The 24938-nt window shown below is 40.4% G+C and overlaps 2 protein-coding genes across 3 annotated transcripts; one reads left to right on the top strand and one right to left on the bottom strand.

Moving 5' to 3' along the window:
- Positions 1-2721: 2721 nt before the first annotated feature.
- mdlc (RING finger protein mdlc) lies at positions 2722-9912 on the bottom strand. Its single transcript, XM_076178187.1, has 5 exons — positions 9758-9912; positions 6752-6899; positions 5877-6012; positions 4864-5080; positions 2722-3162 (listed from the first exon to the last, which is right to left on the bottom strand). Exons 1-5 carry the CDS (start codon positions 9840-9842, stop codon positions 2840-2842), a joined length of 909 nt encoding a protein of 302 aa, XP_076034302.1. The 5' UTR covers positions 9843-9912; the 3' UTR covers positions 2722-2839.
- Positions 9913-16531: 6619 nt separating this feature from the next.
- On the top strand, positions 16532-23868 carry LOC143021023 (uncharacterized). Of its 2 annotated transcripts, XM_076178184.1 has the most exons (5): positions 16534-18862; positions 19333-19515; positions 19954-20135; positions 20891-21024; positions 22821-23868. In XM_076178184.1, the coding sequence occupies exons 1-5, from the start codon at positions 17896-17898 to the stop codon at positions 23389-23391; spliced, it is 2037 nt and encodes a 678-aa protein (XP_076034299.1). In that variant the 5' UTR covers positions 16534-17895; the 3' UTR covers positions 23392-23868. The 2 variants fall into 2 exon arrangements, with proteins under 2 accessions (XP_076034300.1, XP_076034299.1); XM_076178185.1 differs by lacking the exon at positions 19333-19515 and having other exon boundaries at positions 16532-18862.
- Positions 23869-24938: the final 1070 nt, after the last annotated feature.

Here is a 24938-nt window from a genome sequence, read left to right as displayed (position 1 = left end):
TAAATCGTGTCTGGAACATTTTAGAAAATACATGAAGCAGTATTTGTGATATAAATATTCTAATAATGTACAGTTTGGATAGGAACTTTGGCCCACACTGTAAAGAGAGGATTAGTCTATTGGTCAGCTGGGTTACAGGTTGTCTCACTACATGGCCAGTTTGCTACATTGTTCAGTCATTTCACTATATATTTTTTTTTTATCGCATTTGAGATACGAATGAGAACCAGACAAGAAACAATGGTCTCAAACTGTCCGGAAATAGATTCAATTTGGAAGTGGGTAGAAACAACTTCGCCAACCGTGTAGTTAATGAATGGAATAAACTTCCTGCAGAGGCAGTGCAATGTAGTTCAGTTCGAAACTTTAAGAATCATTTAGATAAACACCTAAACAAGATGCTGTAATGATCATAATCTATTTTATATTATTTGTTTTTGTTTTGTTATCATTTGTCTGTTTCTCATTTATTAATTATTAGTCATGTCAATTTATTATTATTTTCTATTTACCTGTTTGTTTATTATTTAACTATACCTATACATTTATTTTATTTGTTATATACATTATTGTAGTTTTTATTCATTCATTTATTATTATGATTTTTTTTTTTCATCCAACCTAGATATGGACCAAAAGGTCTCCTGTCGGCATGCTCCGCCTTTGTAAAAAATACAATGTGTGTAGGTTTATAAAGTACCTGTAACCCTTTGGGTGTTTCGCTACATGGCCAGTTCGCTACCAACCATTTTACTGTTCTCACCTCCTCATTATTAAAGTTTTTATTTATTATTATTATGACTTTTTTCGCATCCAACCTAGATATGGACCAAAAGGTCTCCTGTCGGCATGCTCTGCCTTTGTAATCCTTTGTAAAACATTGGTCACAATTACTTATGATTAGGACAAGTTGGTCTAGGATGGCATAGGAAACCGACAAAATTAGTCATTTAATTGTCTGACATTTCGACACATTTCTCTGAAAAAGTATAGCGAGATGTCAGAAAACTTAATACATATGTCTGATTTTTTCCCATCTCTGTAAACCAGCGTTTCTCAACCAGGGTTCCCCGGAACCCTAAGGTTCTGCAAGAGGTCTCTAAGGGTTCCACGAGAACATGTGAGATAAGCTCATGCACTTTTGATTTTTTATTTGATTTCATATACGTAATACTGTATAATTAAACACGCACAACATATTCTCGGTTATTATAATAATGTAATATAGACATCATCTTATCTTACTTATCATTATGATGAAAATAAAATGAGAAAGATATGGTATATGTTTTGTTTTTTTCGTGCAGGGGTTCCTTGAGACATGCAATTTATTCTAAATGTTACACAAGGGTAAACAGGTTGAGAAACACTGCTGTAAACAATTAGTTGTTACCAATGTAACTCTTACAGATATTAAATACTTACTGCACATATATGTTGAACCGATCCTGCAATTTTTACATTTACAGAAAGACCAACTTAATTTCCTAAAATCAGAATGTCTCCAACTTTAATATGTCCCTCCAAGCACATTTATTTTTGTACACAGTCTTCTGTAGGAATCTGCACAATGACAACAGCTAGATACCTGATAGGATTTGGTGAAGCCTCTTCAAAGACCAGCTCGAAATTCAACGAAGCCATTCTTTAATATTTACTTTGTAGCTATATATAAGTGTTATATAAAAATAGATATAATAAAGGAAATTATTTTCAGTACAGAAATTCCATTTGGTATAGTATCAGTCCAGTTCTTGCCTGGCGATTTTTTTTCTATGTTGTTATACGACTGGTAAAAATGCTTACGTGTACATAATGAGTTTCTTGAAATTTATATTCTAATGATTGACATCACAGGTATCATTTGAAATATGAAACCTTTCCCATATGTAAAAGTAGATCAATATATCTTCATCCACATTCAATATCCCTCCCCTCTTAACACCTCCAAGACGAAAGTTGATCCTGCCCCTCTTCAAGGGGTCATCACAATGGGCTATTTTCCCTCCAACCTTCGATTAATCGGATGGAGGAAAACTGTTTTCCTCCAGTATATCTGAATCAGATATTTCTTTTTGGCTACCCCCCATGTAGGGGGAAAAAGCCTTTGGTATATGTATGTACATACATGCATATACCAAGGCTTTTTCCCCCTTACAAGGGAGGTAGCCAAAAAGGAAAAAGCATATAAAGTCATTACCACCCATTCCATCCCTGAATACACTCTACACCCCTCCACCCTCCCTCTCATCTTGACACCTCCTGGATGACGGGTCATCCCTGCACCTTGTCCACTGCCCTGTATGTATGTATATGTATATCTGAATCCTTCCCAAAAGATGTGGGCTGAAAATTTGCTGCAACAGTTGGAGGGAAGACAGCTGTCACACTAATCAGGTCCAAGGCAATGCAAAGCAACGCAGTGCATCCACAGCAAGCAGACCCTGACAGCCGAGGCATGATTACCCCTACCAATTCACTACACTGCAGCCACCCCCTTTCTCATACATTTACAGAACAGCTACAAACCTTCAGGTCATGTTATCTAAAATAATGTTACTGATACTGTCTTGATACAAATAAGTGTGTTTATGCATTTTGAAGGTGGGCAATGGGGAGATGATTCTCTTCCATGCACATCCTACAGGACCATCACGTACACATATGCATCACTAGTCCAAGTGGCAAGGATAAGATATGGTAAGAATAACAAGAGATATGTCTGTATCTTCTATTTATTAGAAGTTAAATTATATATATAAAAAAATGTGTTACAGTATATCCACAATCACTCTCATAACCTGTTGTCAGTACTGGCACTTACTGAAGACACAATTATTCAGTCACTATCATCACCTTCTAATCTTGCAATTATGTCCTTTGCTGGTTGGAATACTCCTCCCGTGTTTTCTCCACACACATAGCATCTCTTCGATTTCCTGAAATGCTCAAGGGCACACTTCTCACAGAAATAATGACGGCATTTGCTCATCACTGGGTCTTCGAATGAATTGCGACAGATAAAACACTTGAATGGTATATGTTCATCATCACTTGGTATCTCCCAGTTTTCATCTGAGTCACAGGCACGTTTTCCAGCCTCCATCTCCAACTGCCAACCCAACTTGTAATCTGTCCGGTCATGCAGAAACTTGCAGCTGTCTGCAGAAGGAAACAATTAAGCATAAGTCATAGGGTCAAGTACAACCTAAAAAAATTAAACTAAATTCAAGGAACTGGAGCAAAGTGATATACTGGCTTAATGGTAGTGTACACAGTAACTGCCATTGAAGTCAAGTACAGGGGTTCATTTTCTGGTCACAATTACAGAAGTCAAGCAAAATGCTTATTCTCAGCAATGATCCCCCACTGCAAAACACCAAAGTCCTTTCATACGATAGCATTCTGGCCCTGAATTTTGTGGCATAAAATTGAATCAATATCATCATCAATGTGGGTATGTGTTTTCACATGGCCAATGCCACTTACAGTGAAAAATATAATTATTGCCCTGTTTTCCTGTATGACACAAACTTGTCAAGATACAGCCAGGGGTTCATTGGAAACTTGGCAATTATCCAAAGCAACCTCACTGACGTCACCCCCACTAGTAACAACAATTTCAAAACTGTTCATTCTACCTTGGCCAACATCATCCTCACTTACAAACAGAGACAAAGTAAGATTCGATTAAAAGAATCATGGCCCGACACCATGTGAGGAGGAAACCTTTATTAAAAGTAAAACATTTCGCTTGTTGAAACTCATTCCTCATCCATTCCAGAATATATAAATAGCTTAGAGGTTGTATTATGCATCTATGTACTTGAAAAATGTTTCATCTTCACAATGTCAGCAACTGCCATTATAAAACAATCATCATTTCAGTCTACGATCACTCCACACTGTCCACAGTTCTGTTGGCTTAGAAACACTATAACACTATCAATTTGACCTAAACTGACCTGTAATGGAAAAAATAATGGGTTAACAGAAATCAATGGCTATTTTGATCAAAGTTAATGCTAATCCATTCAAAGGAAGAAAATACGTAATTTGGTCATATGATAATAGAAGAGAGTAGCTCTCAAAGTATTCAACTGCTGGTGCCAATGATGAGAACACAAAACAAACCATGTTGGAATGATGGGATAAAAGAACCCATAAGAACTCATGATGAAGATGTTGAACAAATGAAATGATAAGAGTAAATTGCAGAGGAGTTTATAGACTTAGTGATGATCTGTTCCACAAAGAATGAACTGGTCATTTTGCATGGGAGTATAAGATGCCATTTTCACATCAGGAGAAAGTGAAAGGGAGGAGTATGATGGGAATAGAAGGGGTGAGGAGATGGCTTTACTATGCCTACTACCTCACTAGAGGTAATGGCAAACAAGTTGAATATAAACATGAATGTGTTTGTATGTATATACCAATGGTGGCTACATCAAAACAGACCTTAACACTTTGAAGAGAAAAATAGACAAAGGAGATCCCATCCCCTCAATCTGCCCCATCTAGTCACCTTTTACAATACACGTGAGAATACGATGGCAGTATTGTTGTTTCCATCACAGGAATATAAGAAAAAATGTGTTACAATCCTACAAGTGGTACATTTGAGATATAAGAAAAATAGCAGAAAAAAGAGAAAGTTAAAAAGAGGCCCAGCATTTCTCTGAGCAGAGATTTGTCTCCAAACAAAGAAGAATATTGCATACTCAGTCTACAGGAGTGTTACTTAAGTCCCTATGAATATAACTAAGCGACTAACAACCCAGTAAAGGGAATATTTATTTATATATATATACATATATATATATATTTCACTATATTATGAAATAGCATGCCTCAACTTGCCTCCGAAACCACAGAATCCTGTTTCCTTATAGTCTTTGCATAAATCTGGCTGGTAATCCCATCTGACTGTTGCTCTGATATGCTCTGGAGCACGGATGGGGCCTTTGCGAACGCTTCCGCTTGCAGCATTACCTTGGGCAGTATCCCGTTTTTCATAAAACTGAGTATAGTTGTTTAAGCCACGATAAATGTTGTCATCTGCTTTGCCCTTCTGATCCTGTGATAACAAAAATTTGAAGAAAAAAAAAACATATATAATGTTAATAATCTAAACATGGGATATCAACTACTTCAGACGGGCTGAAAAAATATATCCAACTCATCTGAGTACTATGGTCTACTCTCTCCACCCCCACTCTCTGCCTCACCTCCATATTTCAGACTCTATCTATCCTTGTAACACTTAACATCCCAGGAATGTTGAATGGTTACCAATTACTGAATATATCCTAGTTTGATGCATGATCTCTTCAGTAACACCCCAAAAATCTTCTACAATGCCTGGGCTTGGAAAAGGTCCATGTTTCATTTCCATTTACCATGACTATGAAAACAACAGATTTAAAGACAAAGACATTAGTCCTTCTACACAATCATCTGTTGTGCCAGAAATGCCAGTCAAGAATATCAATGACTCTATCAGTCATTTCTTAACTTCTGGTGACTTCTAAATCTGAATACTTAGACACATGCTCTCACTACTAAGAGGGAGAATCTCTCTTAAAGCATAACATTCTTATTACTGACTGCAACTTGCCACTCAAACTCATCCAAAGAAATCACAAATGTCACAACTTTAATCAAGAACAAACACATCCATAAGCTGTACATGAAGTAATGCAGCATCAAGAAGTAAGTTTGTGAACCAGACAGCTTTAAACATTAGCTTTAAAAAAGTTCTTAAAATATCCAATGAAAATTATTACTGACTAAACAATACTATACTAACAAGTTTTACCATGTTCTAGATTATTTAAGAAATTAATGAGAAAAGAAATTTTAAGTAAATTTACCTTATTCACTTGTAATGATCTTTCATAAATAGCCTGTGCATCTCTGTCTTTCTCCGTTTCAATCTGAAGAGTTGAGGTGGCTCCCATATCAGTTGGACCTTCCCTTTCCCCTGTGCGTCGGGATTTATATGATCTTCTGTAAAAAAAAAAATATATACACATCCCCATATACATATAATAGCATGTTCACATCTACTTGCCACTGACAATGAATACATAAGCTGCTGCCTGTCACAAATAATAACTGTTGCCTCAAACTTCACGGACTAGAAACCCAAAGTCTCATGCTGGTAATGATCTTTGAACCTTTCCATAGGTCTGTCTAGAAAGGAATTTTGGACTGATGTCTGTTATATTAGTGTGGAACTGTTTCTGACACTGACTTATAGAAGTAGGTGGGGAACAGTTACTAACTCTCCTTTTGTGAAAAGATTTGTACTTTGACTCAACTGCACTCCTTACGAGGGGGAATTGGCCTTCACAATATATATATATATATATATATCTATATATATATATTATATATATATATTATATATATATATATATAGATATATATATATATACATATATATATACATACATACATATACTAAAGGCTTTTTTCCCCCTTACACGCGAGGTAGCCAAAAAGAAAAAGGCATAGAAACCACTCCCACCCACTACTCCACCCCCTACATACTCCACTCCCCTCCACCCTCTTATCTTGGCACCTCTTGGATGATGGGTCATCCCTGCATCCTGTCCACTGCCCTGGGTCAGATTCAGTGTCGCAATATATATATATATATATATATATATATATATATATATATATATATATATATATACATATGTATATATATATATATGTATGTATGTGATGATATACTTACACTGCTCCTGATGCATTGTCATCGCTACTACTGGAACTTTCCTCTTCTTTTTTTCTATATTTTGTCCGTCCACTTCTTTGAATCATTGGATTGGACACAATGACCTTCTTTTCTTTACGAACTACTTTAGTCTCATCTTCACTGCTACCTGAAACGCAATAAAAAATACTGTACATGGAATTAGGAGAATACATAACATCAGAATTTGTTCATATATTGCATCAATGTTCCACAAGATAACTCCCATCAATACATACATACATATACCAAGGCTTTTTCCCCCTTACAAGGGAGGTAGCCAAAAAGGAAAAGGCATAAAATCATTCCCACCCATTCCATCCCTGAATACACTCCACACCCCTCCACCCTCCCTCTTATCTTAGCACTCCCATCAATACAACCGACAAATTACTTTCAAAGTGACTTCCCCAGACATTTCACTGCGCAAACTCTCACTTCACCCACAAACATTGTAAACTATTCATAACCATCCCTTCTCAACACCTTCACTATAAGAATTACCCTTGGGCTTCCAGAAAAAATAACAATGAATAATCACATAAAAATATACTCATACATACATATACCAAGAGCTTTTCCCCCCTTACAAGGGAGATGGCCAAAGAGGCATATTGTAGTTCCACTCCCATTTACCACCACTCCCTCCCTCTCTCTCTCCACTCATAAAAAAAATATGTAAACTACAGGGCACAATGGCCAATACACTAATTAACCCATTATCCCTGTTCTTGCAGAAAACCTGCAGCCTTGAGGCCAGAATACATAAAAGAAATAAAAAAGGGTTTAGAAAACTCTAATGAAACTCATTTCTGAACAATAACTCAAATTCAGTGGAATGTCCCATATAACCATGTGAAGCAAGATGGACGGACCTTTCAAAAATTACGATCCAACAAGAAATCCAAAGGATATTAAAGATAACCTTTATCATGCTGATGTATCAATTTCGAGAACCAACGTCTGCCCCTTCCTAGATTAGGTTAGGCTGGCTGGAGTTTTGGAGCAAAACCCATGCCTGAAGTGAGATTAAGTTATATTGCATTAGGTTGATGTTGTATTCTAAGTATATCATAAAATCCAAAATCCTGGCTACTTAACATAGTTACATATTTAATATGTAACTATGTTAATAATTATATTAGCTGTTTCAGTAATACACAAATGCATTATTATTATTTTTTCCACTGGAAAGACCTATTTCTTCTATGGAATAGTTAGGAGGTATTGGACAAAGTTTCATGATGCATATCCATGTTTGCCTTTTTCTGGAATTTTACTTATATTTCTATGAATACAAATTTAACCTCATACTGGTTAAACTATAATACTATTCATACCTGGATGAGATATAAAATTGGGAGCTGTGTAATCTCACCTCAAGGCTCAATGCTACTAGGTAGGTCAAACACCACCAGAGGCGCCACCGTCGATGACGAGCACAATAGCGCGTCATTTTATGCGCACGCCGTTCAAACGGCCAAATTTACATACCGCGGGAAATTTAATTAATAAAAATGTTGTGTGAGTGTATTTACTACGATCGTAATAAATTTCAAACATTCACATCATCAGTTACATGTCGGTCAATAAAAACATTAGATAAACATGGCGGCCTGCATTCAGCAGTAGATCAAAAATTGGTATATGTTTCAACGTAAAAAATGAGCTAATAAATTTATCGTGCGGGCAACTGACCATAATGAACCAAAACTACTAGTATCGTGGATTATTCTAATACCAAAATAAAGTCAGTATGTTACGGTAGAGCTGAGAAATTGGTTGTTTAAATTAGTTTTTTTTTTCTATCGGGTCGGATTATAGGATAACATCATCATCCATCCTGCCTTCTTATCTATCACTGGTGATGTGGACCAAACTTCACTCTATTAAGTTTCTTAATATTATGTTATTAGTGTAATAGACTTATAGTTGAATTATTTTAAATATTTCCTTTAAAATGTGTGATTTTCATGTAATTTGATCGAAGAGAAGTTACGTTTTCATCCTCCGTAATATTACGGACCACAGCTACGATTCGTCGTGCCCGCTATCTATGATCACTGGTGGTATGGATCAAACTACACTAATAAGTTTGTTACTATTGGGTTATTAGCGTAATACCTTGCATATAATTGAATTATTCAAATTATTTTCTTTAAAATGTGTGATTTTCATGTAATTTTACGGTATTCGTAGCTGTGGTGGGTAATTTTGCAGAGGATAAAAATGTAATCATATGATCAAATTACATGGAAATCACACATCTTATAGAAAATAGGTCAAATAGTGCAACCATATGCTAATTTTTTATATAAAATTGTGCCTGTCAGTAAAAACCGTCATTGTTTACGTTTGATCGGCGATCAGTCAGACCGCACGTTTCGGCCCGATTTCCTCGGACAAAATAGGCCCGATTTAATTCCATTCAAAATGCAATATCTCGAGAACTAGGTCTAGGACAGCTAGATGGATATATCAAATTGCATTATACTCATAGCGACTTTTTCCATCCCATGAGAACTACTTCAGCTCAAATATCAGGAATTCCATTTTCATATTGACCTAGCTAATGCTACTGAATTCATGATATTAGCAAATTCTGGTGTTTACTTACATGTGAGAAACCTCTAAATTCATTCATCATGATGTTGCCTCATTTATCGACGAGGAATTGGCCTATCCACTACCCAGTGTATAACAATTCGAAATAAAATCCTGCAATTTATAAGTTATGACAGCTTATCTCATGTTTTGTAGTAGACCTGAGCAGCCCTGTCCAATAATTCCACCTCAAGTCAATATAATACTTGCAGTCATGAAGACATCCAAGCCTATCTAATTGTGTTAACGTTAAGGTTAAAGGTACCTCATGAGTGGAACACTAAATTTAGACGCTTAACGCTTTCAAACAGACACAACTGGAGTTATCAATCATGATCATCCCTTAACATTTGTTGTAAGAATTCGAATTTCACAACGACAGACCTTCATCACTGTCCACCTTTCGTTTTCTTATGCCAGCACTATTGCATCTTTTCTTAAATGTAAATTTGACATTTGTTTCCGTCATCGTTGCTTTTGAGATGTTGATTTCGCTATTGTTGTTTACATTGCTCAGAATACTTGTACGAAACAATGAGATTACTTTCACTGAAATCTTTGTAAGAAACAAATTTACAAATTCAAAAAATGTAAATTAATAACTGATTAATTAATTTACATTAGAAGTTTTATTTTATCTTTTAATTCTTATAAAAAATCAGATATATGTTTACAATATCTGAATTGCCTTGATTTTCAGTCACTGTTCACGCATTCGAACACATTATTGTTAAGTTTTTCCCCACCAGATGTCACCTCAGTTTGTTGGTCATCAGTTGATTTGAAAAAAAAATTGATTTGAAATGTTTATGAATTAATTTTGGTTACTTCTCTGATTAAGTAGGTAACATTAATAGATCATATTCATATTTGTAGTGGACGGTAGTGGTGGGCAGCTACCGGTGAAATTACCGGTTTTATCGGCAACAAACATAATGATAGCTTACCGACAAAAATTCTGCTACCGGTAAAGCTTCGTTAGCCGATAACTCGTTAAGCTATACCATAACACTCAGAGAGCGGTAAGCACGTCTTGGCTTGGTGGTACTGAGTGACGGTGGTGACAGGCCCAGTGCCCCGCTAATTTTACCGGTAAACTTTTATCATTAAGCAAGTATGTACCGCTAAGGTCTCGGTAAGTTTTTATCATTAAAACCGTTTTTTCGGCACTCTTTTTAATTTCTCAATAGAATTAATGTGATCAGCATACGAAACTATATTAATTGTGAAAGTTTCATAAAAAAAATCCGCGTGTCGCCAAACGAAGACCCAATTAATATAGTTTCGTATGCTGATCACAGAAATAACATTAATTCTATTAAGAAATTAAAAAAGTGCCGAAAAAAACGGTTTTAATGGTAAAAAAAATGACCGAGACCTTAGCAGTACATACTTGCTTAATGGTAAAAGTTTAACCGGTAAAATTAGCGGGGCACTGGGCCCGTCACTCAGTACCACCAAGCCGAGACGTGCTTACCGCTCTCTGAATGTTATGGTATAGCTTATCGAGTTATCGGTTAACGAAGCTTTAACGGTAGCAGAATGTTTGCCGGTAAGCTATCGTTAAGGTTGTTGGATAAAACCTGTAACTTTACCGGTAGCTGCCTACCACTACCACCTCCAAACATGCAAACAGACGCGAACGAAAATGTATACACCACACCCACCCTCACACACCCTCCATTCACTCTCGCGCGGTAGATAGCATACTATAGTAGCACCAATTAAAGTATGACCTTTTCCCTTTACAATGACATAACAATAAAAACAATATGTAAAATAGAATCAGGGATATAGCTTATTAAAGGACAAAAACATTGATTTTTCGAACTCGACTCGAACTTGTGACGTCACTACTACCTCACGAGTCTTTTACCGGTAAACTGTCGGTAATTTCGGTAACTGTATTGTTGTTCACCAATAATTTCGATATTGAAATTAGCGGTATTTGCCCAGCACTAGACTGGACGATCATGGCAGAGTCGAAGAAATAAACACTACGAATATCTTGACAATATTACTTGTTTTTTACCCATGCAGAATTCCTCTCACCACTACAAGTCTTAATGGAAAGACAGACCTATCAGGTGTAGAGGATATTAGACTGTTATGTACCTTTAGCCGATATATGATAGTATCCATGTGAAAATTAATGAAAGGATATTAGGTAGATACATGTAGGAAGTTGAGTAATTAATGAAAGCAGGGGATTTATAATAATTTTGAGTGTTTACAAATTCAAAGAGATGAGGTTCAAGATTAAAGTGAAGTGTGGATTTAAAGGAGCCAACTGAATCTAATTCTACTATATCGTCTGATAGGGGTGAGCCTTCTTTTAGCCCCTAAATTGCAATGTGGAGGTAGAATTTTAAGCTTGTGTCCTCCTTTGCCCACTGGAAGGGGTAAGGGTGATCAAGTCATCAAAGCGAGCACTGAAAGATTGTGGGAAATTTTCCAACATTTTATCAGGTCGCCTCTGAGTAGACGTCCTTATAATAAATATAGATCTACGGTCTTCAGTTGGTTCACTGTATGAGAGATGAGTTAGTTCATCATTGTACCACTACGATCAATAAGTAATGAGAAAATGTCAGGAGAGACATTATTTATTTTCATAAGCTTACAAAACTGTCTCCTTCAAAATAATTGCCTCTCGCATCTACACACTTCTGCATGCGTCTCTCCCAATCCTGGAAGACCTCCTCAAAGTCCTTTTTCAGTAGTCCCTTCAGGTAACTTTCCGATGCCTCTTTCAGCTCCTCTGTTGACTGGAATCTGGTTCCCCTGAGGCTGTCTTTCATGCGTGGGAACAAGAAGTCGCAAGGGGCTAGGTCAGGGCTGTAGGGTGGGTGTTGTACCACTTTCATTCCCCTGTCGGCCATCCAGGTGGTCACCAGCGTTGACTTGTGGCATGGGGCATTGTCCTGGTGGAACCACCACTGACCACTCCTCCACTGCTGAGGCCTCTTCTTCCTCATCTTCTCCCTGAACCTTTTCAGAACAGTAAGGTAATATTCTTTACTGACGGTTTGACCCTGAGGAACTCTTTCAACGTGAATGAGCCCCTGGGAGTCAAAGAAAGGAATGACCATGGCCTTTTCTTGCGACCTGCTCATCTTTGCCTTTTTGGGTCTGGGGGAGGTCGCGTGCTTCCACTGAGCACTCTGACGTTTGCTCTCAGGGTCGTAGGTGAACACCCAACTCACGTCGCAAGTCACTACCTTGTTCAGGAAACCTGAATCAGCCTCTATCGTTTCGAGAATGTCAGTGCAACATTCCACACAAAACTGCCTCTGGTCGTCGGAAAGGATCTTTGGCACAGACTTTGTGGAGCTTCAGATCTTCGGTCAGAACTGTCTCTATTGTGCCAACAGCTTCAGATATCATCCTCACAGATATTCGACGGTCTTGCATCACTAACCTTTGCACTTCCTCAATGTTTTCCTCCTTGCGTGCACTCGTCGATGCTCCAGATCTGGGTTCATCCTCAACCTGTTCATTTCCTTCAGAAAATCTGTTAAACCATCTGTTCATCCCTATAGGCCTCCTCTAACATTCCATAACCTTCTTGTTTGCTTTTCTTAAGTTTAACACAAAATTTGATGGTGTAACGTTGCCCTATGTTTCCCTGGATCTTGACAAGTGTTCACAGATCGCCAAACCGAATCAGACTGGTTCCACCACGTTCACCGCTGCACTCAGACCTACAAATATAAAAAGTTGCCAGTTGGTCATTTTATAGAATATATGTATGTGTACTTGACCATGAAGTAGTATTTTGATCAAATCATATTTAATGTCTCGCGGGACATTTTCTCATTACTTATTGAGCATACCTTGTATCTTGTCCATAACTCCTAAAGGCGTTATCACATTAGGCTTATTTCCCTCCGACTGTTAGGGCAGATTTGCAAACCACAGCTTTCGGGAAAAATCTGATCTACTGGAGGAAAATAATTGTTTTCCAGTATATATAAATGACATTCTATCTGCTTTTGTTGAGAAAAGGAAACGGTTGTTTGCCATAGTGATCTGACAACGGAAAAAGTTTTGGGGGTGGGCGGTACCACCGATTAATTGGAGGTTGGAGGAAAATGGCCCAGTGAGATAACTCACTCCTTAATCATGCGCACTATAGTTAGCCGATTAAAAAACTGGAAGACTAAAGAGTTGCATCCAAAGAATCAAGTTTGTGTTCCACTCTAAAAGGAAATAATTTCCAACGGGAAAATAAAATATTGATAATAAAACATGTGGCTATTTTCTTTAAAGAACAACCCTATTGACATCGAGATGAATAAAATAGCCTAGCGGGCGGCAGACAGGGCACAAGGTACGGAAGAAGCCAATATTTTTGTAATGTTGTTGAATCATTGTCATTTCCTCTTCGCGGTCGTCTGATCGTCACACCTCACCTACCCTCCGCGTCTTCCCCCTCCTCCTCCTCCTCCTCCTACCACGCGAGTTGCAGACATGTAACGCCTGGATAGAATATATATATATATATATATATATATATATATATATATATATATATATATATATATATATATATATATATATATATATATATATATATAAATAAGCACGAAGAACCCACAGTCGGAATAAGAGGAAACTTAGAAGAAAGTATAACTTCTATATACTTTCCTGAAGGCTATTAGCCGAAATATAGACGTTATACTTTCTTCTAGATTTCCTTATATTCTGACTGTGGGTTCTTCGAGATTATTATTTATTTATTTTTATATATATTTATATATATATATATATATATATATATATATATATGTTGGTAACTTCCGTACTGATTGGTATTTTTCCTGTTACTCTGGTTGTTATTATTATTTTTTTACTTATATATTTATCGACTTATTCACTGGTTCGTTTGTCCATCTCGTTTTTATGTATTTGTCTATTTATCTAGCTATTTACTATTCTTATTCTTATTATTAATATCATTACTATTTATATTATTATAATTATCATTATCATTGTTATTGTTATCACTTATTATCATTACTATTATTTTGCTTGTCACAAGTTTATTCCTTTATACCCACTGCACATAAACACTATGGAACTCTCCATTACCTACACCTTCACACTCGCACTAATGACTTCTTGATGTCTCCTTGATCAACCTGATCACGCTGCCAATCCAAGCCCAAGACTCACCATATTGCACAGCAGCCCACGATTGCATACCTCTTGAGTTTCACCGTCACCACTTTGTGTAAACTTAGGTAATGTGTTTGATATTGACAATATTGTTAGCGATGGTGCATAGTATAATATATGTCATTTTTTAAACTATAACTGCATTTATTTATTTTATTTATTATCATTTACATTATATATTTTTTATCTATCATTATATTTTTAGCATCCGACCTAGTTATGGACCAAAAGGTCTCCTGTCGGCATGCTCCGCCTTTGTAATCCTTTGTAATCCACCTCAAACGCGCGCTCACTCACCCTACTTCTGTTACAAACATTTCACCTACTCCCCATTCTCACTCTGACTTCCACCTACCCCCCCTTCCCCACCTTTTCCTTCCCTTTCCTGTCCTTCTCCTCTTCCATCACCTCCCCTACCCCTTCCCCCGAGATCCATTTCTCTTTTCCCTCTTTACTCTCTTCAACCTTGTCCTCCTCCAACTCTCTATTGTCCCCCTCACCCCCTCCTCCCTTCCCGTCCTGACCCGAAACAAACCTTTCTGTCCAATGCTCTTCCCGCCAACCTTATTCTTCTCTCAGCCCGGCCCCTCCCCCTTCCTCTCCCTCCTACAGCGCCCAATGCCTACAATTATCCCCCCACCCCCTCCCCCCCTCTCTTGCCAACTTAACGTGGCGGCACACTGGGCATTACTCACTAGCATGCTATTTCCTTTTGCTACTTCGTTTGAGTAGAAACGACTTCGGTTACGATCTTTTGTTTTTCAAAATTTCCAAGTGTCAAATTGTTCTTGCGTCACGCAGTGAGACGCTGAATGACGAACTAAAAGAAGTTAAACTTAAAATACGAATGTTAGACACATTATTGAGACGTTCTTACGGAAGTCTAGAATGTTGTAACCAAAGTTGTTTCCACACGAACGAAGTAGCAAATGCAAGTAGCATGCTAGCCTAGTGTCCCACCATCTACTTCCACTCCGCACCTCTTCTCGGTCGTCCGTTATTTTCCTTCCCCTCCACCCTCACTCGTGCAACGGGCAGGCAGGCAGGCGGGCGGGCGGGCGGGCATTGTACTAATTCTCTTCACTCACCGCCGACATACCCTCATAGACTCTATCCTGTGTGATTCACCACGGTCTTGGACCACGTGTTGGGCATATGATCGACACCTATTACCCTCCCGGAGGAGAGCTCAGAGTTCATATATGGCCGATCTATGGGTTATGATGTGACCTTACACACACACACGCACACACATACACACACACTCACACATACACACACACACACACACACACATACATACATACATACACACATACGCACACACACACGTATATGCACACACACACATCCACACACACACACACACCCTCTTGCCCAACATAGTTGAGGTGCCGGCTCCCTGCATGACCGTTCCACATAAAGCCCCGTCCACTTTCACATCGTAGGACTTTGGTGTCACCCCTACGGAACATAGTCACGCACTTTTCTTTTGTCTGGATAATAACCTCTACACAAAGAAAACTAATAATAACCATTTGGTTATTTAGTCGATAATCTACTGAAAAAATATTTGCAAAACATGTTAGAATATAGTTAGTATCTAGAGTACTTTTTGTCCCGATAAGTACCTTTACGTGTATTAAAATCATCATAAATCTATGAAAATCATATACACTCTTGTAACATATCCTGGGCATGGAAACACTAAGATGCATTGTATACAAAACTAAATAGGCTGGTCATTGTGTTGTCTTCGTCTTAGGATATGATGGTTGCAAAGTTATACAGACGATGTCTAAGGGTGTCTAGATACTAGAAAGGCAAGGAGTCTACGCCAGGAGCCGCTTAGTATCTGCAGCCGACCCCCCCCCCCATCACCTTCGCCCTGTGTCCTTGGATTGTTGTGACAGGTTATAACTGTCACTACTGGGAATCGGAGAGGAGCGCGGGACTCGAACCTGCGCACACAGACACTAGAAAGGAAACGGTGTGAAAGGAGCTTCCTTGCTCGAGGAGCACTTGACGACTACAGACCCCTCGAGTGTCACAGTCCCTCAGTCCGAGTTTCACGTCGTCCTTGTCCACAGTTGGACAAAGGGAGTTCTCCTGTGTGTGTGTGTGTGTGTGTTCGCGCGTGTCCACGACCTCTCTGACCATTACACCATTCCTAGAACAACAAGTCCATATTTCATCCCGTCGGAGGAATCCGTCCGATAAAAACGACTCTGGCGAATCTAATGCGTCGTTTCCGACCGTACAGGGAGCCATGTTGTGTTGCGAAGCTTTTGTAGATGTAAATCATAATCATTGGCCCAAATCACAGAAGTCTTTCGACATGTCTGGTCGTTAAGTCTTCACCATGGTTCTGATGTTCACAAAGAGTGATCCCTTTAACGCCTGGTGACTTAACTTTAACGCAAGGGGACGGAGACTCCCGTAGGAACTTCGGAAAGATAAATGCAATAGTTTCACTATACATTCTAGTACGGTAACATATCAATGTATTAACAGAGTTGTGTAGACCTCCGGGTGATTCTCTTCAGTAAAGAGTTTAAAGAGGGGGGAGGTGGACACACACCCTCCCGACCTTAAAAAAAAAAAAAAAAAAAAAAAATTATACAAAGTCCCGGTTGGTTTTATTCAGTTGAAGAACGTTCCCTCGGATTGAGGGTGTCTCTGTAAGCTACTTCTCCGGAAACTGTGGTTCATGAACACCTTATTGGTCCACAGACTGTCCCAAACGAAGCCAATAACCGAACACCAGTGGTAGTTAGTGGATGCTTAGTGATACATCTCAGTGTTGCGTTTCGTGGACTTCTCCTAAAAGCTAAAGAACAACAACTGTGCAACTCCTCAAAGACGAGGAGCCTACGCCAGGAGGAGCTGAGTAGCCGCAGCCGAATCCGTATTTTTTTTTGCCATATCGTACACTTTTGTCGGAGCAGGTAACAAACAGTTTTTACTAGGAATCTGAAAGAAGTGCGGGATTCGAACCCACGACCAGGAAAATGCGAGACCCGCACGTTTCCGATTGCGCCACCAGCGTGAGCGAGAAACTTGCATCATTTTATTCTGGTTGTCGTCAGGAGATTTTATTCGTATCTTGGAGTACCTGACTTGACCTCACTGCCGACATGTGATTTTATTCAGTTCAATGGAAACCCTTTCACGAGTAAAGAGTGATGTGGGAGTGATCGTATTCGTGGATTTAGTGAAAAGTTTTTCATTTTATGATTGCAGTTTTCACACAGATGAATAAAATCGCCTGGCGACAGTCAGACTGGAGCTTATAAAACCGAGCATGGGAACCAAAAGTTTGAACTAGCGAAGAGAGACCGATGGCGGCATTCTGGGGCCGCGGCGGGAGGAAGACCCGACGATGTGGGGTTCCCGGGGTGGTCACTTTTGAGAGGATTTTCCTGGTGGTGTTCTTCAGTCTGATCTTCTTCGTTTACCTGAAGGAGCACAGGTATCTCCTCCTCCTCTCCAGGCGGAACAGACCCTCCGAAGGGTCTTGGGTGTCTAGTCTGGGTTCTGGTCTTACCCAGACCAGTGGCCAAAAGGATCTACACAAGTCCATCACAATGCGAATCGATGCTGAAGACCAAGATCTCGCGAATGAGTCCTCTGACTATCCCGATGACGAGTTCGAAAGAAACCGAACTCTAGATAAGCCACAAGTGACCGGAATCAGTGATTATCTTCTCCTAAGCCGACGAGACCATACTACGGGAAATAAGTTCGTGATCGAGAGGGCATATAGCTACGGGAAAGAAAATTTGATCCAAGAAACTCTCGGTGTTGGCGTTGGTGGTCAACGATCTTCGAAGAAGCGATCTGGAGTCGAACTGCCAGGTCTTCTCTCCAGTACCACAGGAGCCTCGCCTCGCAGAACTCTTCCTGGCAACAGGGCGAGATCGGTGAAGATCATCGAACTCCACACGCCCCTCTACGAGAACCTATCTTGGCAGAAACACCTCAGAGGAGCCTTCGACCTCCGTCGATGTCCGGAGACGCGATGCAAGTTCGTCTTTCACCCAGATCACCATCCAGACCCGGACGCTCTTGTCTTCCACGCGCCCCATGTCCGGAAGGGCGGCGCCTTTCCTCCGGCACCCCGGAGGTCGAACCGGACGTACATCGTAATGAGTCTCGAACCCACGGGCCTCCATCCCGAGAACGGGGACATGGCCAGGTTCCTTGAGGAGGACGGGGTCGGCGACTCCATCTTCTTCGACTGGACGATGACCTTCCACCGCCACTCCGATGTGCACCTCTCTTACGGTCACTTCAGGTCCCTAAAAGGTCCGTCTACCTCCTGCTATGTGTGTGTGTGTGTGTGTGTGTGTGTGTGTGTGTGTGTGTGTGTGTGTGTGTGTGTGTGTGTGTGTGTGTGTGTGTGTGTTTCCTGTTTTTACTACTATGTATGGGTCCATACCTTTACACGTGTTAACGTTTATAAATACGAGTACATACATGCACGCGCACGCACACACACATACACACATAAAATATGTATATATGTAAATAGATGTGTGTATGTGTGTGTGTGTGTGTGTGTGTGTGTGTGTGTGTGTGTGTGTGTGTGTGTGTGTGTGTGTGTGTGTGTGTGTGTGTGTGTGTGTGTGTGTGTGTGTGCGCGCGCGCGTGCGTGTCCATGTTCATCCACTCATTATCTAAATCTAACCTGACACCTAATACACAAAGACAAGAAAACCTGTTCTCTAACGTCGGAATGAACGTCCTCACAATAACAACATTCTCCTTTTCCACAGGCGAGCCTTTGGGTCTCCAGCCGGGTCTGCTGAACTCCGACGGACCCACCTTTAGAGGCTACGTCCAGGCTTTGAGGCTCAACGACCTCAGGGCGGAGGCCAAGCCGGACGCCCTGCATGAGGCGTTGTGGTGGAGACCCAAAATGGTGGTCTGGTGGGCGTCTAAGTGCCATACAGAGTCAGGTGAGCAGAGCGGAGGCACTTGTGGGTTCCCTGCTGGTTCCCACGTTTGTAGATTTTCGCTTATCTATTTATTTATCTACTTATCTTTTTATTGTTATTTTGTATATACATAATATATATATTTATATATATGTATATATATATGTATATATATATATATATATATATATGTGTGTGTGTGTGTGTGTGTGTGTGTGTGTGTGTGTGGGTGTGTGTGAGTGTGTGTGTTTCCTGTATGTTATATATACAAATGTGCTACTACATTTCTGTTTAGAAATATATATATATATATATATATATATATGTATATATATATATATATATATATAATATATATATATATATATATATATATATATATATATATATATATATATATATAGTCATGTTTCGTAACCCGGCCCTTTGATATCGCGGGTGCTTTGGTTTCCTCTTCAGGGCGGGAGTTGTACGTCAGGGACCTTAGTCTTCACCTGCCCGTGGACACCTTCGGCGGTTGCGGACGCTTCAGCTGCGGCTCGAACGAAGGAGAAGCCTGCTACAGGAAGGTCCTCGCTCCCAATTACAAGTTCTACTTGGCCTTCGAGGACAACATGTGTGAGGATTACGTCAGCGATAAGGTGATGGGTGCGACATAGTGTAAGGAGCTAAAGGGGGGGCTATCACACTGGGCTTCCACGGAAATGACCAGAGGCGACGGCTGGGTTCGTTTGAGTAATATTCTATTTTTCAAACCTCTGAATATCAGATTAATTTTCCGTCGTATATAGCAGATCTGAATGATAAATCAAAATATTGTAAACCTATACGAATGTTAGACATACTACTGAAATGTTCTAGAGGTCTAGATTTCTGTAAGTGAAGTTATATTCTATTTATTCAGATGGAGGTTTGAGGCAGGATGTTGGAGGAAAAATAGCCTAGTGTGATTACCCTTTCATTGTGGGTATTGTGAATGAACTGGTCTGAGAGTACACGAGATCAAACAACTTCATTCGTGTACTGTGCATTGTAATCGTGTTTCTTATTATAACCAAGTGGTTCTATTAATTTAGTATTCGTATTTCTTATTATAACCAAGTGATTCTATTCATTTAGTATTGAGCCCCTGATTGAGGATATTACCACTTCAGATAACCCCGAAAAACACTAACATAAGAACAAAGGAGACTATAAGTCCCACACTGGGATGTTCCATACTCTTTACCAACTTTCACCCCTATATATAAAGTTATCTAATCTCTCCTTCAAACAACCAATTACCTCGGCGTTGACCACGTGGTTCCTAGGACTATTCCATTCGTTAACCACTTTATTGGTAAACCAGTTTTTGCCTATTTCCTGAGATTTCTCTTCGTCCTCTTTCTCCCGACAGCCTTATAGGGCGTTGATGCACGGGATGGTGCCAGTCGTTTTCGGCGGGGCCAATTATTCCCACTACCTTCCTCCGGGGTCCTACATCGACGCCACGCCCTTGGACCCTGAAGCACTTGCTCAAGTCATCCTCGAGTAAGTACCACTTGGAAACGACCCGACTTTAAAGACTTGATTCTGGTTAACTTTAGACGATGGTGTGGGACTGAAGGACCTGGCACGTGTTCAGAACGTGGTCCCCCGATCGAGTCCCAAATTTTTTTTCGTTACTGTTCCTCTGGGGAATAAAATCGTCTGACGTCACAGTTGCAAAAGGGGGTTAACCTGGAAGCTTAAAGACCTTAATGAGATGACGTCTCCTAGGCTTAATTTTAGTAACCTGGCGGCGATCAGAATAAAATCGATAAAGTCAGTCACTATATCAATCAATCAAATCAGCCATCCTGAGTCCACTGCTGAACAAAGGCCTCCTTTATAGCATTCCATGATTCACACGACCGCGCTAACCTAACCTATACCACATCACTCCTGCAAACTTCTCTATCTCGTCTTTCCACCTTCTGTTTGGTCTCCCATAGCAACAAGGGCTGTTGCCGATAGTGATAATGGTAACAAGCGGGCAATTCAAAAAGAAGAAGAAAAAAAACGAGTTAAAATGACAAAAGATACTAGCTATTAACTCAGTTTATTATTTTTTATTATTCATAGTTTATTAGTGTACATGGGAAGCTTACTGCTGAGCAAGTTAGGGCGTCGTTACTTGCGGCGAAGGTCGATGGGATGGCGGTTCGAATCCTGCCACCGGCGAAGTTGAACCAAGGGCATGGTTCATTAAATTCCACGCAACAAAGTCCTCTGTGAGGGGCACCATCCTAGCCTTCCGATAGGGAGGAGTTTGTGACGTTAAACCATATCCTTATCCTCATCATTAGTTTATGTATTACAAATCAGTTCAGGAAATTAACAGCGGGGAGAGGAAAATTAACATTTGACGGACTTTATCTATTTTATTATGGTAAACGCCAGGCGATGTCATTCAGCCAAAGGGAGGGGGGGGGAGAGGGGGGATCTCCGGCGACCGTGACTCACTCAGCTGACAAAAATCGTCTGGAGCAATTGTTCTGAATCACTTGACGATAACACTTGATAAGAGAGGTAAGATAATGCTGATGAAAATAAACTTGGTGATGATGGTGATCGATGATGTCAGAAGTGATGATGATATGTAATTTCTGATCCTACTAATTTCGAATACCGGACAAACTTCGGGATAAAACGGACCTGTCCGGTATTTCCATCGGATTTAACGGATCCTCGGTTATAATGGATCTTCGGATATAACGACAGGCTCGTCCCTCATATCGTCCGTTATATCGAGGGTTTACGGTAAAAATCGTCTTGCGCTTGATATCCATACAGTGCGCCACTGTTTTGAATCGGTTCACGATAACATTTGCAGTGACAAGAGAGACAAGATAAAGATGTTGGAAAGTAATGATAGTGGTGATAGGTGTTATCATAATAGTGATGATGATAACAATATAATAATGATAATAGTCATGATGACAGTGACAAGAATAATGACAATAGTTTTGAAAATGAAAAATAAATTATGACATCATCATTAATGATAAGAGTAACGGTGATCATAATTTTAATATAAATTACATTGTTTGCCATAATAACGATAATGATAAAGAACAGGTACCATTTATTTTCTATTTAGACTCTCCAGAATTCGGAATTCTCCAATATTCGCGACGAAATGTTCCGAATTTGAGAACATTCCGTACGTCAAAATCACTTTCTAATATTCCAGAGTATCTTCAAAAGTGGGCCTTTGTTGTGAATATTGGAAACCTCTGAATTTTGGAGAGAGGGAGAGAGAGAGAGAGAGAGAAGTGAGTACCAAGTTCCTTGATGCATTACAGGGCGGCGTCTACCCGGGAGCTCTACGGCCGCTTCCACCTGTGGAGGAAGTTCTGGTGGGTTCGGCTCTTCTCACCGCTGTGCCAACTCTGCAGCAAACTCCACAAACCATCCCTCCACTCCTCCTCCTCCTCCTCCTCCGTGCACCTCCACATACCCCACCGGTTCCACCTCCGCAGCCCCTCCCCCTCCACCTCCTCCTCCGGGAAAACCGATCCGATCTCCCAGACGCCTTTCGTCAGAAACTTCGGCGTCAACGCCGTCAGGAGACATGGCACCACCCCGAACGTGTCCTCGGTGTTCCCCGTCCGCTCCTCCAACCACCCTCCACAGGGTCATCATCCTAACGCCCTCTCGCCCTCCTCCCCTTCTGAGGTTCCTCCTCCTTCAGGAAGGACGCTGACGGAGGTGTGGGTGTGGTGGGTGGGAGCGAACAGGTGCTTTACGCTCTATCCAGAAGACAGGATCTCCTCCCGCAGTCCCCCGACCTCGAACTTGGGTCTCCAGACGCCGGTTCCTCCTGGGGACCTTTTGGGATCCTTCGGCAAGCGGGTGGGGGGGTCTTCTGGGTGAGGGTGAAATTAGGGGGAACAGGAACGGATGAAGATCATGTGCTCGAGATTCCCTCGAGGCTTCATCGAGGATGGCGACCCCTCCTTCCTTGCCTGAGGGTCTGAGTTCGCACGAACTATGCCTTGACGCTGCGGACACAATGACCTACAGACCTCCCAGGTGGATTCTCCTCGAAGAATCAGCGAAGTTCGTCTCTTACTAATCCCTTCGTTGGTGGGGAGGGGGAGGGGGGAGTGGGTGCCACGCGGATGAATGAAATAGCCTGACGGCAGACAGAGTGAGAAGGAAAAGTGCCGTTCTGTATGGAAGGTGTTTATTTTATCTTGTTAATTCCTTTTTTACTATTATTGTTGTTTTTTCCTCAACCGAGTTTTCGTTAATCCCTACGCTATCCAGATGGGGTTGCCATGGAGATGGAAAAATAGGCTGAGGGAAAGCATTGTTTCTTTGATTTATTTTCATTTATTTATTTATTTTTTTTTTTTTATTGAATCAGCATTTTTTTTTTTAAGTCACCTACGCGAAGTTCCATCGTTCGTATCAGAAAAAAAAAAAAAAATTCTTTTACCCTTTCCTCTGGAAACGTTTAAAAAAATTTCCCCATGCACAGCGGGAACGTTTTCAACGCTTCCGCCCTCCCGCCATGGAGGCGCGGCTGGAAGACGGTAATGACAGTCTTTCGAGCGTTCGTTCTTCAAAGAAGTAATTTGATCGCGAGGTTCCCCCTGTTCTTTCTCAACCTCGAGGAAGAACCTCTTCCGAAGTTACAACTCACGAAATTCTTCGCGACCATCAACGTCTCAAACTCGCCAGACCTTGTCAAAGTCTTTTGCGCGATCTACTATTCGTCATACTGTCCTTACGCTGTTACTGATATTATACTAAACAGATCACAGGGAATGCCACTAAAATTGTGGGAAGTGGTCGACTGTCGTGAAGACTACGGAGAAGATGGTCTATCCAGACGAGATGGTCTGCCCATTCGTCTTCTAAGAGATGATCTGCAACGGGATGCTGCCGGAGTATCCACTCCCATACGGTGACGCCTTCGTAGGCGGCATGAGGAGCAAGTTGGTACTCGATAATGCCGACGTCGGCATCTTGATTATATTTATTGTAGTCGTACCTACGTAACTTCCATTCTCTCTAAACTGGCTTCATCATATTTTCTATGGTTATCAAAATACACGGGTGAAAGAGAACGAACGATTGAGCACTGACTTTATTTTTTATGATGCGATTATTATGACGCAACATCGCACGTCGGGCAGCTAATGCTGACAGACGTGCGATGTGCCCCGGAGTGAAGAGGAATTCATCTATGCAAAGTAGACCACTTGGAAAAGGGAACTAACGAAGCAGGGCGCTTTCGTGTATTACATCCAGTGCAAAAAGTGCAAAGTAGACCTCTTGGAAAAAAAGAAACTAACGAAGTAGAGCGCTTTCGTATATTACATCCAGTGCAAAAAGTACTTTTTGAACTGGATGTAATATACGAAAGCGCTCTGCTTCGTTAGTTTCTTTTTTCCAAGTGGTCTACTTTGCCT

This window comes from Oratosquilla oratoria, chromosome 41, assembly GCF_046742065.1.
Source record: "Oratosquilla oratoria isolate Oo_2021 chromosome 41, ASM4674206v1, whole genome shotgun sequence".
Classification (NCBI taxonomy): Eukaryota; Metazoa; Arthropoda; class Malacostraca; order Stomatopoda; family Squillidae; genus Oratosquilla; species Oratosquilla oratoria.
This window is presented reverse-complemented; position numbering and strand designations above follow the sequence as displayed.

Coding starts and splice junctions, on each gene's coding strand:
- LOC143021023 (XM_076178184.1), top strand. CDS start 17,896: ATGGCGGCATTCTGGGGCCGCGGCGGGAGGAAGACCCGACGATGTGGG. Junction 19,516..19,953: donor TAAGTGCCATACAGAGTCAG/GTGAGCAGAGCG, acceptor TTTCCTCTTCAG/GGCGGGAGTTGTACGTCAGG. Junction 20,136..20,890: donor AGGATTACGTCAGCGATAAG/GTGATGGGTGCG, acceptor TTCTCCCGACAG/CCTTATAGGGCGTTGATGCA.
- mdlc (XM_076178187.1), bottom strand. CDS start 9,842: ATGACGGAAACAAATGTCAAATTTACATTTAAGAAAAGATGCAATAGT. Junction 5,081..5,876: donor GATCATTACAAGTGAATAAG/GTAAATTTACTT, acceptor TTGTTATCACAG/GATCAGAAGGGCAAAGCAGA. Junction 3,163..4,863: donor AGGATTCTGTGGTTTCGGAG/GCAAGTTGAGGC, acceptor TTCCTTCTGCAG/ACAGCTGCAAGTTTCTGCAT.